Raw genomic sequence first — 16661 nt, 5'->3', positions numbered from 1 at the left:
AACCACAAGAAATCGGTAACTAACCTCAGGACGCATCCAGCTAGCTCCTCCAAACCTTCAACCAGAAACAGCTTTGCTGCTTTGGCAAGTAATGATGATCCTGAGTCCGAAAATCCCTCTCTCTCTGAGAAGGAAACCATCAAAGATAAACAGGAAGCGGCCTTATCGCTCCCAGAAGATCCGCTAATCAGCAAAACTCTCTCCCATACCCAGATCAAAACCCCAGCTTGGAACTTTCAAGGAATGGAGGTCGATAATATAACACCCAGCCCAAGAACAGTAGCCGAAACAACTAAAGAGCTACAAGAATCCCAACTCATGGAGGAAGATCCTGAGAGCATAGACATTGGCGAACTTGATATCTTAGGCCTAGAGCAGGCATGCAAAACAAAGAACTTTGATAAAATCCCAGATCGGCAAGTAGACAACCTGGTGGAGGTCCTAACGCGAGCACAAAAGCATCACTCTCTTGGTGTTCAGATTGGGAGTCCTTGGGATGGAAAGTTTATTGCCAAAGACAACAAAAAGCGTGGGAGAAAAACCACTCTCCAAAGAACTATCAGAATAGGAGAAATGTTAGTGACGTCAGGCAAATACTCCAAGCTAACTAAGTACTTCAACATCAACCCCAATACTTCCCAATGAAGTTAATTTCATGGAACATTAGAGGGCTCAAAAGCCTAAGGAAAGGTAGATTACTCAAAAACATGATCATGCAGGAAAAACCTCAAATTCTATTCTTGCAAGAAACTAAATGCAACTCAACAGCTTTGGAAAAATCGCAGTGAAAGCCTGGCCAGGTGGGCTGGTAACAGCTGTAGATGCTCATGGGGCGTCTGGCGGCCTTGCAATTCTATGGGACGCGCGCACTCTTTTGCTCAACAATATACATGCAAACAAGAACTTCATCCAAGCGATCTTTCACATAAATGGTACCAACATTTATGGTCATATTACTAATGTGTATTTTCCTCAGGAAACTATGCATAAAATGGAAATCATGGACATCCTTTCGGAGCTCAACACAAATAGGCTGCACCCTCTATGGATTTCTGGAGGCGACTTCAACATGATTGCAAGGCTGGAAGAAAAAAAGGGAGGTAGGAACAGAGGTAACAGAGATGGGAATCACCTAAAAGACTTCATTCAGAATAACTGGCTTATTGATATCCCCTCCAACAACGGTTTGTTTACATGGAATAACAAAAGAGAAGGATCACATCAGATTGCTTCGCGCCTTGACAGATTCCTCTTATCAGACAATGCAATTCACTTGGGTGGAGAATTTGTAGCTTCTATCCTGCCGATATCGGGTTCCGATCACTGGCCTATAGCCCTTCAGTGGAATCGCCCCGGACACAACATTCGATGGCCTTTTCATTTTGAAGCCTTCTGGATGTCTCATCCGGACTTCAATAAGTTAGTCAATTCAGCATGGAGCAATTTTTCCCCTCCTAGTGGCTCCAAGATGTCTCAATTTCAGCAGAAGCTCAAGCACCTCAAAGGCAAAATCAAACATTGGAATCACACTTCTTTTGGTAACATCTTTCAAGCTCAGAATGCCCTCAATCAAGACATGAAGAATTTGCAGCAGAGGATCATAATCGAAGGACGATCTGAGGACCTGACAAAATAGGAACAAATTCTTGAATCACAAATCTTAGCAAGAGCAAAACAGGAAGAAACCCTTTGGAGACAAAAATCAAGAATAAAGTGGCTGAAGGACGGAGAAAAAAACACAAATTTTTTTCACAGAACTACCGTTCAGCACAGAATGAATAACAACATATCCCACATTCAAAATGAGCAGGGAGCAAAGATTGAAACTCATGAAGGTATTGAAAGTGAATTCATCAATTATTTCAAGCAAGCACATCAAGAGCCAAATATAGACAGAATGCCAGCTATTGACAAAATTCTGAGGAACATTCCCAAACTAATCTCAGAGGAGCATAATCAACTCCTTCTCCGACCTATAGACCTTCAGGAAGTTGAAGATGCAGTGCGTCAATTGAAAGCTGGTAAGGTGCCGGGTCCGGATGGATTTACCTCCAATTTTTTTCACAACTTCTGGGACCTGATCAAACTGGAGGTTTGGCAAGTGGTGGAGGAATCGCGTACATTAAGATGGATGTTCCCTGGGTTAAATGCCACTTTCATTGCATTGATTCCCAAGGAGGTGGAGCCCAGCACTCCTGATAAGTATAGGCCTATCGCTTTATGCAATATTATTTACAAAATTGTTTCAAAAATTATTGCTTCCAGACTGAAATTACTGCTTCCTCTCATCATCTCGCCTGAGCAATCTGGTTATGTAGAAGGCAGGCAGATAATGGATGGAATTATCCTAACTCATGAAATAATCCATTCACTGAAGCAATCCAAGAAACTAGGTATGCTGCTCAAAATAGACTTATCCAAGGCTTTTGATAGCTTAAGTTGGATTTACATTCGAAAAATTCTAACAGCTTTTGGTTTTTCTCCTCCTTGGGTAAGGTGGGTTATGAGTCTGTTATCTTCATCATTCTTTTCTGTGCTCATCAATGGCATACCTTCGCCCACCTTTCGTCCCTCTAGGGGTATTAGGCAGGGAGATCCCCTTTCTCCCTTCCTCTTTGTCATCATGGCAGAGGGATTGGGTCGCAGCCTCAAATCAGCCCAGCAATCTCAGCTCCTCAAAGGCTTATCCTTTCACAACTCCCCTACTTTCTCTCACCAACAATTTGTTGACGACAACATGCTTTTCGGCCATCCATCTGTTCAGGAAGCCCGTCAACTCAAAGCTCTCCTGTCAGATTTCTCAGAAGCCTCTGGAGCCAATGTCAACAAAGTCAAGTCTCAAATTTTCTTCTTTAACACTCCTGTCATTACCCAAAATGCCATAGTGCGTATTCTTGGCTTCACCATTGCCGTGCTCCCATCCAAATATCTAGGAGCGCCTCTAACTGCCTGTGCTCTTAAGTACTCCTCCTGGAAAATCCTCTTAGAAAAGCTAGAGGCTCGTCTCTTCCTTTGGACTCACAGGGCTCTTAACATGGCCTGCAGATTAGTCCTCATAAAATTTGTTCTTCATTCCATGCCGCTCTACCTCTTTTCTATCTTGGCCGCTCCCAAATGGGTTCTCAAGGAAATCAAGAAGCTCCAGTGCTCCTTCTTATGGGGTAGCTCTGGACCCACCCGTAAATGGGCTCTTGTCAAATGGGATAAAGTCTGCCTTTCGAAGGACGCTAGTGGCATTGGTTTGAGGGACCCATCTCACAGTAACGAAGTCATGGGAGCCAAAATTTGGTGGAGATGGCTCTCTGCACCATTCACTCCCTGGGCTTCTCTATGGACCGCCAAATACGCAAGCAATTGCCCAATTGAAGAACGAATACGAATGTCAGAAGTGGGCATGGGATCACTGATATGGAATTCGGCCAAACAGCACAGGAACCTAATTCAACAGCATAGTTTTTGGGAAGTCAAGAATGGCAACACAGCTAGGTTCTGGGAGGACTCTTGGCAGCAGCTGCCAAAGCTCAAGGACATTCTTTCTCACCTACAGTTACCGGAGCAGGATTTGCATGAGTTAGACAAGGTTAGACACTTTTGGAATCCCTCCTCCATACAGGGTTATAGACGTTGGGTTGAAGCGGATCAGATCCTAAGGCATGGCATAGAACAGGCTCAGCACTCTCTCACTTCAGAATTACTGAAAAGGAAAATACTTTTTTCGGAGGAAATGGATATTCTTAGGTGGGGCTATGCAGGAAAAGGCACTTTTACCACAAAGGAAGCTTACAATATAATCATCAAGGAGCGCATAGTCAAAGATGTATTATGGAGCAAAGTCTGGGACCCCTCCAATTGGCCGAAAGTCTCTACCTTTCTTTGGCTCCTATGTCAAAATAAAATCCTCACTTGGGATAATCTCAAAAAAAGAGATTATCATGGCCCTTCCATATGCCCCAACTGCAAGCAAGAAGAGGAATCCATTATACATCTTATGCAAGCCTGTCATATTACGCGCAAGCTATGGGAAAAAGTTAGCTTTCGCTGCCAAAAAGAAGGCAGAGTTCATGGGGACATCAAAGCTACAGTTCGCAACTGGAACCAAACACCATATCAAAGCAAACTTCTAAACACTCTGTGGAAGCTTATCCCTGGACTCCTGATGTGGAACATTTGGAAGGAAAGGAATCGCCGGATATTCAAGGACCAATCCATGTCTATAGAGAATCTCTGGACCATCTTATGCCAAAATATCAAAGAATCCCTCTCCATCATTTCTTGGTCCCAGGAAGATCTTCCTTCTCTGCCGCAAGAACAATCCATCTGGGAAAATTGGAATATTCATTTGAATCAAGAGCTTACCTCCAAAGAAAACCCACCTCCGCTTGGCCGTCTGTCTACAAAGTGGACCCCCCTCCCAATAACACGATTCAGCGTAACTTCGATGGAGCCTCAAAAGGCAATCCAGGAAGCTCAGGCTTCGGAGGGGCCTTCAAAGATCATCAGGGGACGACTCTACTGCTTTTTCTTGGCTCAAAAGGTTGGGATACCAACAACTCAGTGGAATTGGAAGGCCTATGGCAAGGTCTTATCTTAGCACAAGACAGAGGATTTTTTCCACTTATCATAGAAGGGGATTCACAGATCATTATAAATATGGTAACCAAAATCATGCAAGGCACTCCCTCGCACAAGGTAAGCAACAGCTGGCGAATGGCACAAAGGCTTGAGCTCATTGATATTTGGCTTTCTCGACACAGGGCCATTTCCATTAAGCATACCCGTCGAGAAGGAAATAAACTGGCAGACTTTCTTGCAAATATTGGAGTGGAATGTGGGCTGGAACTTCATATAGGATCACTCTCCAGCATCGCCTCAGACTCCCAACTAATGAATTACCACACCATAGTGAAGAATGATATGAACCAGGAAGAAGAAACACACCCGGATGCGGGTGCATTAATGTCATAATTAATGAAGGATTTATGCAGAGCCGGCATCTGGTCCTGCAGGTGGCAGATCCGCACAACCTCCAAAATTCTCTCGCGGATGAAGATAGATTATAAGTGGTACCTGCAGATCATCAAGCATTCGGAATTGAATGCGCCTCTTGTTCGAGACTCTTCGTAAGATTTTTTATTTATGGCTTCGTTGGCTTTATCCGCTGTCATTCCCATCAGGTCTCCCTTCATCAGCTCATCTCTGTCCCTGCATCCCTGCAATGCTCTGATAGCTTGGTTGCATGTCTAGTGTAAGACTTTTATTCGGCTCCCTTACCTTCGAACCTGCTCTGTCTGGCCTTGCTCTTCATCTCCTTCAGGTTACTTCATTCCCTTGACAATGGTGCGTCGCCGTGGAGGCAGTAGTGGAAAATGTGGGCGATCTCAGCCTGCTCCCCAGAACGTTATCCCTCTGGCTTCAGCTTCCCCCTCCTTAGACAATGGCAAGCCTTTCCCGCACAATTCGTTCCAAACCACCCACTTCAAATTCCAAAGTCGTCTCAATAGACCGGTTCTCTCTGCCAGCATCACTGTAATTTTGGCGGAGGAAGAAGCTCGGCCTAGTGTCTCTGTGCATACCTCAACTTCGCAGTCTCAGGATGATAGCGAACTCCAGGGAGAAGATGTTGGCATTGTGTTCAATTGTGGTGAGTTGCAGGCTGAGGGGAGTGTCCCTGATGTCTTCAAGCCTCCAGAAGACAACACATAGGAAATCTCGGCCTCTGTTCATCCGGCGAACTCCTCCGGTGGCAATCAGCGCTTGGCAGCTCTTCCAGGTGGCAACGGTACAGGTGCTGAGGACAATGTTGATGACTCGTGGATGGGCAATCCTTGCCTGGTGGAGAAGGAAGCTCAGGACCCCAATACAGATGCTTGATGCCTCCGGGGCCTCGTCTGATGTCGCAGTTTCTCTTTTGGCTCTTTCGTCCAATGTGCTGTGTTATTACGACTTTTGTTAATGTGTTTTGTATCAGGTCTTGGCTCGGCAAGTTTATCAGATCTTTTGTTAATATGTTTTGTATCAGGTCTTGGCTCGGCAAGTTTATCAGGTCCTTGGTTTTTCAGTTTTGCATATGGTTATCCAGGCAGCACAGAAAGTTTGGCTACAGCTCTCCTTTGACCTGTACTGTGGTTTACCATTATGGCCAGCTTCTTTGTATGTATGGCTTTTGGGCCTTTTGTATCTGGTTATCTCAACCCTGGGATAGTTTGTCAGTTCTGTTGGACAGCTTCGGCTTCCTCTGAGGTCTTGACCTCCTTGTAACTATATTTTCCTTTTATTAATAGAATTAGCCTTTACTTAGAAAAAAAAAATGAGGATGTGCGACATAAAAAACTAACCATAAAAAACAAATACCCCCTCCCCGTACAGATGAGTTATTTGACCAGGTGAAAGGTGCAACCGTATTCTCAAAGATCGATCTCCGCTCTGGTTATCATCAGATCAGAATAAAGGAGGAAGATATTGCAAAAACTGCATTCAGGACTTGTTATGGACATTATGAGTTCGTGGTTTTGTTGTTTGGGTTAAATAACGCCCCAACAATCGTCATGTGCCTCATGAATAGCATATTCCATCATTTCTTAGACAAATTTGTATTAATCTTTATTGATGACATAATGATATACTCTCGGAACATAGAAGAACATAAGGAGCATCTCTGTATTATTCTGCAAGTCCTAAGAGAACACCAACTGTACGCCAAGTATAGTAAATGTGATTTCTTTAAGGAGAAAATCCAGTACTTTGGACATGTCATCACCAAGGATGGAATCGTGGTAGATCCAAAAAATATAAGGACTATTATGGAATGGCCGGTACCAAAGGATGTATCTGACATAAGATCATTCATGGGTCTAGCGGGATACTATCAGAGATTTGTGGAAGGTTTTTCTAGAGTGGCATATCCTATTACTTCTCTACAAAAGAAAGGAAAAGCCTTCAAATGGACCCCTGATTGTCAAAGGAGCTTCGATCAGCTCAAACATCTACTTACCACAACACCCATTTTGAGCATTGTTGATCCCAACAAAGAATATGCAGTTTGCACAGATGCTAGCAAGGAAGGTGTAGGTGGATTATTGATGCAAGAAGGCAGATTGGTTGCCTACGAGTCGAGAAAGATTAAAGAGTATGAGAAAAAGTATTCAGCATATGACTTGGCGCTGACAGTGATGATTCATGCCTTAAAGATGTGGCAGCATTACCTATTGGATAAGAAATTTCTGTTGATGACTGATCACCATAGTCTGATTAACTACTTCAAACAACCCACTTTAAATGCTAGGCAAGCTCATTGGGGAGATTTTCTAAGTGAATTCGACTTCGAAATCATACATTTGAAGGGAAAAGAAAATCGGGTGGCAGATGCTTTAAGTCGGAAGGTAAATTGTTTTATGAAATTTCTTTTAGTGAATCATGAACTACTTTTTTTTAGTAGATTCATGAATTATCCACGCAAGATCCAACATATAAACATTTATTGCAGCAAGCAAAAATTCCAAACAGCCGTGAACAACAATTGGGTTATGAAATAAATGCAAAACATTTGTTGATTTATAGGAAGAGGATATATGTGCCTAATCAGAAACATCTTAAAAATTTAATTTTAGATGAATATCATAAGATTCCTTATGCAAGCCACCACGGATACCAGAAAATGATTTCTACCCTGCGGAAGGAATTTTTCTGGCCTGGTATGAAGAAGGAGGTGGCAGAATATTTAGCCAGGTGTCTGGAGTGCCAGCAAGTGAAAGATGAGCACCAACACCCAGCGGGATTACTTCACCCTCTGCCTATACCAGAACGGAAATGGGAAACTGTATCCATCGATTTCATTACTAGACTGCCTAAATCAAGAAAGCAAAATGACTCTGTCATGGTGGTGGTGGAAAAATTAAGCAAGTCTGGTCATTTTATACCTGTCCAGTCAACTTTTAAAGTGGTCCAAATTGCCAACATTTTTATGCAGAACATTTTTAAATTGCACGGAATCCCCAAGATGATCATTTCCGATCGAGATGTAAAATTTACATCAACCTTTTGGAAGGCCCTTTTTGAGGGATTGGGCACAGAAATACACTTCATCACTTCATATCATCCTCAAATGGATGGACAGACCGAGCGAGTAAATCAAGTTGTTGAATACATGCTGCGAACTTACATAATGCAGCAGTCGACTAAGTGGGAGGACTACCTACACTTTATAGAGTTTTCCTATAACAACAGGTACCATGCATCCTTACAGATGATTCCATTCGAGGTATTATACAGGCAAAAGTGTAGGACACCTCTAAGTTGGAGTGGTCCACTGATGTGTGGGCCAGAAATGTTGGAAGAAATGGAAGAGATGGTGAAAAAGGTACGAGTCAATTTAAAAGTTGCTCGGGACCAGCAAAAGAACTTTGTTGATTGGAAGAGGAGCTTCTGGAAATTGCAAGTAGGGGATCATGCTTACATTAGAGTACGAGCCACGAAAAGCACCTTCCAATGGTCCAAATGTGATAAATTAGCACCTCGATTTTGCGGGCCTTTCCAAATCTTGGCTCGAATCAAACCAGTGGCTTACCAACTTACCTTACCCAGTCATATTCGTGTACACAATGTTTTTCATGTTTCTCTACTTAAGAAATATGTTTATGACGCTAATCACGTAATCAAATGGAAAGACATTCAGGTAATATATATATATATAATTTCTCCTTAAAGATGTATTAAACAAACTGATTAATGACTTAATGCATTTTGTTGCTATGTTCAGGTCGAACCGGAAGGCAAGTTCTTGGTTGAACCTCTGGTTATACTAGATCGGAGAGAAGTAACGTTGCGGAAACGAGTTATCACCCAGGTTAAAGTGCAGTGGCAGCACTATGGGCTGGAAGAGGCCACCTGGGAAGATGAACAGGTTATGAAAGAAAACTTTCTGGGTCTATTTGTAGAAGGAAAACATCGAGACGATGTTCTATTTTAGGAGGGGAAGATGTAACATCCCCAGTTAATGTAAATATTCATTTCTACTACAACCAAAACAAACTGCTACTATTTTAAATTATAAACTATTTTTTAAATTAGTTATGGAAAAGTGAATTCTGCAGTTATTAGTAAATATTGTTTTACTGGTTAATTATTTATGAGAGACAGTTATCTGTTCCAAAATAAATTTTTGAGTATTTACTCAAGAAGATCAAGAGGACAAGGGTATTTGAGCTCAACATAAAGAAGAAGGAGAAAGGAGAGTTGTGTTGAAGGGTCAGACAGTTTGTGATAGTTATGTTTGGTTAAGACGAGATAGCTGGAGAAAAACAAAGTTCTCAAGGGAGAGAAGAAGGTCCCGGGAACATGAACAACACGGGGGGAGATTTACTGGAATAGTAATCTCACGGTTGGGAGGCAATGTAAAGAACAGGTCTACTGGTAGACCAAATCTGGAATAACATAAACCAGATAAGTGGAATCTTCTTGTGTTAAGGATAACATTTACATATGGAGTTTATATTCAAGTTGTTAAATAGTTAATAATAATAAGTTGTTCATATTAGGAAAAATTATTATTAAGTCATTTTGCAGGCCTAAAGAAATAAATTTATGTGAGTAGTTCAGGTACAGAATTAGTGAATAATGGAAACCAATAGAAGTATCGTTTTTTTTTCATAATTATGAAATTGACAAAATACAGTACGAATACTGAAGAAAGTAGACAGTATTTTTTTAGTATAGCTTGAGAAAAGAAAACACGAAAACTAGTTTTAGAGTAACATAATGAATCTCAGTCAGGGTTATAAAGTAAAAGAAAAGTTCAACAGAAAGCAGATGGAAAATATCCATAAATATCGTAACAACTTAACCAAATCTCAGACTAAGCCTACGGAAAAGCTAGAATGTTCATGAGAGAAAAGTTGAATCTAAATATAATCTAAATATAGCTTTGTATGAGTATAATAAGAAAAAGAAAACTCGATAGAATGCCGAATTGATAATCATTCCCACATATTTAGGGAAGACGTATCCTAGAGTAGATAGTTTGAATTAATATATTGCATAATCTTTATTGGGTCTTATGGACGCCAATAGTACAAGATTCACATTGCTATATGCGGACATTCAGCGAGAGAATTTTTTTTCCTTTTGAAGAAATATATAAACTAGTCTAAACAATAGACAAACTTAATATCAAAACCTTGAGCTGGAGCTAAGGTTGCACACAGATAATCGACCTATACATAGGATAAGTCAGGTTAAAGAAAAATAAAGATGACTGAATTCACAGGAAAATAATTAGAAAGATCTGAATTGCTTACGTGACTAAGAACCATAACAAAACCATAGGCTGCAATAATTAACCCCTTAAGAACTTGATCGCACACTGGCAGATGAGTTTCCAGATCCTTCCAAGTGTCGATAGAACTTTAAGTAATATCAACTAGAATTACGATTTTACTAAAACAAATAATTGTAAGTATAATGACATTGATACCATTAAAATTATTATAAGTTTAGACAATACAATGACGTGAGAACGCTCCAAAAGATACATGAATAGCAGATGGGAAATCCTCTTTAAAATAAAATACATCATGTTCAGTCTATTAATGACTCCAGAAAGACTAAGAAGACTAACGTTTAGGATAAAAAAAGACAAGGCTCTCTAGCCGCAACAAAAGAGCAGAAGAGACTTTAAGTACCCGACGGAAAATGGGCTTTGCCCCTCTTAAGAACCGAGGTCTGAACGAGGGTTTTCCGAAGGCGTTTGCCTCAAACCGCTAACCCTGCAAAACCATCCATCCAAGTTGGTTGGACAGAAAACATTAGTACTCATCCATAAGAAAACCATAATACAACTTAAAAAAGATTGCATAGAGAGATGGCAGTCAGACTTACCATGAGAAGAGCATCGGAGGAAACCCTTCTGCGCGATACCAGGATCTAAATTCCAAGACAATCAACCGAAGAACCTCAAGCAAAGAGAAACAAAGTCTAGATACCAAATAATAATGGCGTAATACGAGTAGCCAACAGCTATGAACAGGGTGAACCGAAATGCCAGAGAAAAACGAGAAACCCTGGACAAAGCAGGCGAACGACTACCTCCGAGAACGGACAATGAAAGCGTTATCACTACTCCTGGGGCAAAGAACTATGGAATGCTCCCATGCCGTCCTATTTGGAGAACCGTCGAGGGCCGTTGATGAATGGATGATCTCGAGGGCAGTAAAAGAGTTGGACAACTACGAGGATTCCGGACCGCCACCTAGGCCGGAAACCAGCGAAAATTAATTACTTCACATATATAAAAGGCCAAATGACAAGGCTGAGGCCGGACTGTAATTAATATGCCAGTCCGAACATGGTACCAGAAACATAAATATTTCTAATAAATCAATATGTAGGTCGATTTGCTGATGTGAACTAAATCTCCTAATACATTATGAGTTTAATTATTTACATACGAATCCATCCACAGTGAAATGAAGTTGACTGAATAAATCAAATAATATCATAACTAACGAATATTATTGTGGAGATGTATAAGTTCCTTAGATGTATATTTACCATGAACTGGATGTGGTTCCATAGAAGACAAAGTAAATAAATTTTTTTCCTTGTATATATTAGTTGTTTTACTAAATGAAAATGTGTGAAAATTCTTTTTTGACTTTCAATTACATATTGTTTTTATTAATTACAAAACATATATATAAATTAATTAACATTAATATTCAAATATTTTATTTAAATAAATCTTGAAAGCAAACGTGCTACCCTTGTGCAACGGATCCAATTAGGGATTTTATTGCTAGTGTAGTCTATCAGCCAAAATAGGGCCTGTAATCGTTGCAATCTTCGATCTAGTAGCCACAATTGTGGTTGCAAGTCTAGAGCTTCTCATTCTTGGTGAACCTACGAGTGGAAAGGTAAACAAAGAGTACGTGCAGTTACAGAGATCATTGATCTACGAGTGGAAAGGTAAATAAAGAGTACATGCAGTTACAGAGATTTATTGATCTTTTGACCCTTGTGATTAATAGGCTATTAGAATAATATTTCTCAGAAAAGGAAAGAATGTTAGATTATTAATTTTGATTATTTTTATAAAATCTAAAACAATAATATTTTGATATTTTATTAGATGGAGTTGTTTTTAATGTGATTTTTTTGGAATTTTTAGTGTCTAAATTCTATGGAAAAATTTGAGGTGAAATCTTGATGTGTGTTATTTAAACTGGTTTTTTGATTACATATATGGATTCAGTATTCTGAAAAAAATAAGGGTATTTAGATTGTGTCAGAGCTATTTATCAAATTTGTGATTTCAATAAATTCTTGCGGGATTTTAGAGAAATTAGACCAAAAAACACTCACCAAGAAATTCCAAAAAATCTCACTAAAAACAATTCGCACATGCGATGTTATCAAAGCAATTTTCATAGCTATGAGCCTTTGTACTCGGCATTGAGGAGAAAGAGTAGTTCACAAGCAATCCGACACTGTTATTCAACAACTTGGAAAGGGAATAGAGCTGTTTAGAATCCAACAATAAAATTACTCACATTTTGAAGAAGATTAGAGGCATACGAACATATAGAAAATCTGAAGAAGATTAGAGGCATACGAACATATAGAAAATCTGGAGATATAGAGCATTATATTAATTTTCTTTGTTATTAATTAATTTTAGAGTGTGATTATAATTGTGATAAAAAATAATAAATATTTTATACTCTGCCAGATTATGCTATATAATTTAAAATTTTAATTACTATACAAAATATTTATATTATAATTACAATTTTATATAAATAAAATTATATGATTTAAAATTTATATTACAATTTTATATAAATCATATGACTTAAAAATTTATATTACAATTTCATATAAATAAAATTATACGACTTCAAGAATTTAATAATATTAAGAAAATGTTTTATAATATAAAATTAGAAAATATATTAATAAAAATATAATAATATAAATTAGTTTAATAGAATGTTCCATAATATAAAATTAGAAAATATATTAATAAAAATACAATAATATAAATTAGTTTAGTATATTTTAATTTTTATATATTTTTTAAAATTACAAACAAAACAAATTTTAACCAAAAACAATTAATTATTAATATAATGTTTTCTTTGTTAAGGTATTTATGAAATAGAAGCACTCCATATTGCAATGGCAGCGCGTTCTTCAGAGGACTGACCAAATTGAAATTGCTCTTTGATGATTACTAAAACTCTTTATAACTAGTAGTTGGATTAGATGTTTTTTTAAAGACTATTTTTTTTGATGATTACTAAAGATCTTTATAACTAGTATTTGTATTAGCTGTTGCAAAAGAAACATCGTAAGGCATAAATTGAAGAACAATCTTGACATGTAAATGGTCATCTAAAATAAGAATTAATAAAGCAAATTGCATGCAGAAGTAGAAGATAAAGCTAAATTATTTACATTATGTGAAGTTTATAGATAGCTCTTGATCTTCTAAGATGGTTTTTTAAGTTTCAATAAAAATTTACAAATAGTAGATTATATTTGATGTTTTTTTAAGTTTCATTAAAAAAATTACAAATAGTAGATTATAATGGATGAGGTAAATAAAGAAAAATAACATCCTGAAAAACATGATGGTGGTATTTCCATATTTGAAATTGCATCACAACTTTATAAATTATTCTTTGTACATAGATTGGACACTCCATCTATATCCCAAGTGATTTCTTTTTTATTCTAGCTTTGAATGACATTTTGTTTAATATTTTTTATATTCAATGATTGATTTCTTTTTTATTCTAGCTTTGAATGACATTTTGTTTAATATTTTTTATATTCAATGATCTTGTCATCATTCTTCTCAAATTTACATGCTTTTAAAAACATTTATTATATATTTAAAATCTACATGCTTTTAAATTATATATATCATCACATATTTTTTATGTATATAGAATGGCCCATGGCCCATTGTATTAGCCCATGGTATTGTCATTTTCTTCCCTCCTCTTCCTCTCTATGGTATTGTGATTTTCTTCCCTCCTCTTCCTCTCTCTATCTTTCTCTTCTGGGTATTGGCCCATGATATTGTAAAAAAGCCTTTTTAGAAGTTAATAATATCCACCATAAATATTTGTGATTAAAAATCTTGTCATATTGTAAATATTAAGTTTTTATATGCTTATTAATTAAATTTATAGATAATTATGGAATCAATATTTTAATTTATATGGTAAAATGGATGTTAATTTATAAGTACTATTTATATGTTATATATTTTAATGTGACATGTATATTATATTTTCTTTTATCTAAATTATTTTTACAATATAAAAAAATTGAATTTAAAAAATATCTCACATCACAAATCTACTTATACCGGACGAATCACTCTTTAATAAAAATCTACATGCTTTTAAATTATATATATCATCATTCATATATGTAGTCTTTTATTTTTCTTTATTAAAAAAAAATAACATTTTTAAGTAATAAATTTATTCACATTATATTTATTTTTAAAATTTTAAAAATAATTATTATATATTTATTTTATTTTTTTCAAAATCTCATTTTTAATTTTTTTATTTAAAATTTTAATAAAATAAAAATGGTTATAAAGCATTAATCACTATTTATATTAAAAATTAAATCCCAATATTTCACAAAAAAAAAAATGGTTAGAAATAAAGAATTATCAATCTTTTTAAAACTATAACCAATGCACTACTTAAATGTCCTTCATCATATTAAAAATTAAATCCCAATATTTATAAAAATGGTTAGAAATAAAGAATTATCAATCTTTTTAAAACTCTAACCAATGCACTACTTGAATTTCCTTCACGTGTTCATTTACAAAGTATTAAATTGAAAATTGAATGTCCACTTAATTGAAAAGTCTCATTAATATTTATTAAAATATGATAATCAAATATTATCCTTGGGAATTCAAATTAATAAAATATGATAATCAAGTATTATCATTGCAAATTCAAATGATTAAAATACGATAATCAATAATTAATTATCTTTGTGAATACAACATTTGTATTGCATAGTAAAATTGTGAATACAACGTTTTGTATTGCACAGTAAAATTGTGAATACAACGTTTTTTATTGCCTGGTAAAATGTTATTAGTTGTAATTAAAATTAGTGATTATGAACTACGTTAAACAACAATGGTAAAATGTTATTGGTTGTAATTAAAATAAGTGAGTGTGAACGACATTAAACAACAAAATTCATTGCGCATGTGCAATTATAAAAAGATTCCATACTAAAATTGACGTGGCCTGCATTACTAGGACCTCCATACCAGAATCATTTTAAACAAAGTGAAGTACTCCGTCAGAGTCAGACACCAGTATCCCTCACATTCTTTGTTTCGTCTTCCTCGCAGTGATGTTGCGATGTGTAATATCGGTATTCATTGAAGAAAGTTGCAGAGATCGATCTGAATACCTGTGATCAAACCTGTCAAGAAAGCATTTTATGAGTTTGTAACAACGATATGTATAGGATCAATTGTGGAAAGTTATAGTGCGCAAATTTCAACCAGATATTCAACTCGGTAGCCAAGTGATTTCCAAAAGAGTGCTAGATACAACTCGGTAGCTAAGAAATTGTCATTCAATCTGGGTAACAATAATATAATTCCCCACATTTAAAAACTTATATACTCCTTTATGATGATCTATCAGATCTCAATTATAAATCAAACCTCTCCCGCGACAAACGTTTCTTTGAATTTTTTTCAGTGTCGCGAGAATTTTGGTTTCTTGGTAAGGATTTAAAAAGACTAAGGATATATTTAGTTGTTTTTACACCATTCAATATTATTTAATCAGAGTAGATCCATTTAATTCGGGATTCATGATTATGTTTTAAGGGGATCTTTAGAGGTGTAAACTTTTCATCACATTTTCTACTCTAAAGATAAAGTTTGTATTTTAAAGGATTTGATCTCTCTCGCCCATAGATCTAGAATTAAATGGATCTAAATTAGTTATTTGATTTTTTTATTTATTAGAGATGTTGAACTAGTTATTTTTTTTATTGGAAACTTACATACTTACAAATAACCATTCTATATAGTTATAAAATAAGCATCTAAACTCCATAAACATCATGAATAATCAATTTTTATTTAATACATAATTCAAAATTGCATAGACAACACTTACCATTTGGGTAAAACATATTAGATATAAACCTCACCTTTGAAGGTGTGTTAAGATCATCCTGCTAGAAATAAGCATCAGCTTGAATATGTTTAGAAAATTGTGATACAAACTGCTCAGGTTCAGTCAATGGAAATCTCGGAAGTATACTCAAAATCTTAATTTGATAAAATACTCACCACCATCCTACGGAGTTTCTGGAAGCCTGCAAACAAACGCTGGCACAAATAAGTCATCTACATGGATCAAATCTAAACAAACTGGGTGTATTCCGATGAATCCAATTTTATGAACATAAACCCTAATATGGCTGCCCTCTTCTACTCACACACCTGTACAATACGACTTTCGTGCTTGGGACTACATTCTAACAAACTAACTTAACTCAATACTCACTCTAAACAAACTGGGTGTATTCCAATGAATCCAATTTTATGAGCATAAACCCTAATATGGCTGCCCTCTTCTACTCACACACCTGTA

At 36.5% G+C, this 16661-nt stretch overlaps 1 protein-coding gene across 1 annotated transcript; it reads left to right on the top strand.

The window, feature by feature from the left end:
• Window positions 1-754: 754 nt before the first annotated feature.
• On the top strand, window positions 755-1636 carry LOC149189879 (uncharacterized). Its single transcript, XM_089410368.1, has one exon. The coding sequence runs from the start codon at window positions 755-757 to the stop codon at window positions 1634-1636; it is 882 nt and encodes a 293-aa protein (XP_089266494.1).
• The last annotated feature ends 15025 nt before the right edge of the window (window positions 1637-16661 follow it).

Source organism: Pinus tabuliformis, chromosome 3_1, assembly GCF_031772625.1.
Source record: "Pinus tabuliformis cultivar Carrire ecotype Pingquan chromosome 3_1, CPIR1, whole genome shotgun sequence".
In the NCBI taxonomy this organism is placed as follows: domain Eukaryota; kingdom Viridiplantae; phylum Streptophyta; class Pinopsida; order Pinales; family Pinaceae; genus Pinus; species Pinus tabuliformis.
Note: the sequence above shows the minus strand (reverse complement) of the source record. Positions and strands in the feature narration are given on the sequence as shown.

What these genes read in the sequence shown, in the direction of transcription:
- LOC149189879 (XM_089410368.1), top strand. Translation starts at nt 755, where the DNA reads ATGCAACTCAACAGCTTTGGAAAAATCGCAGTGAAAGCCTGGCCAGGT.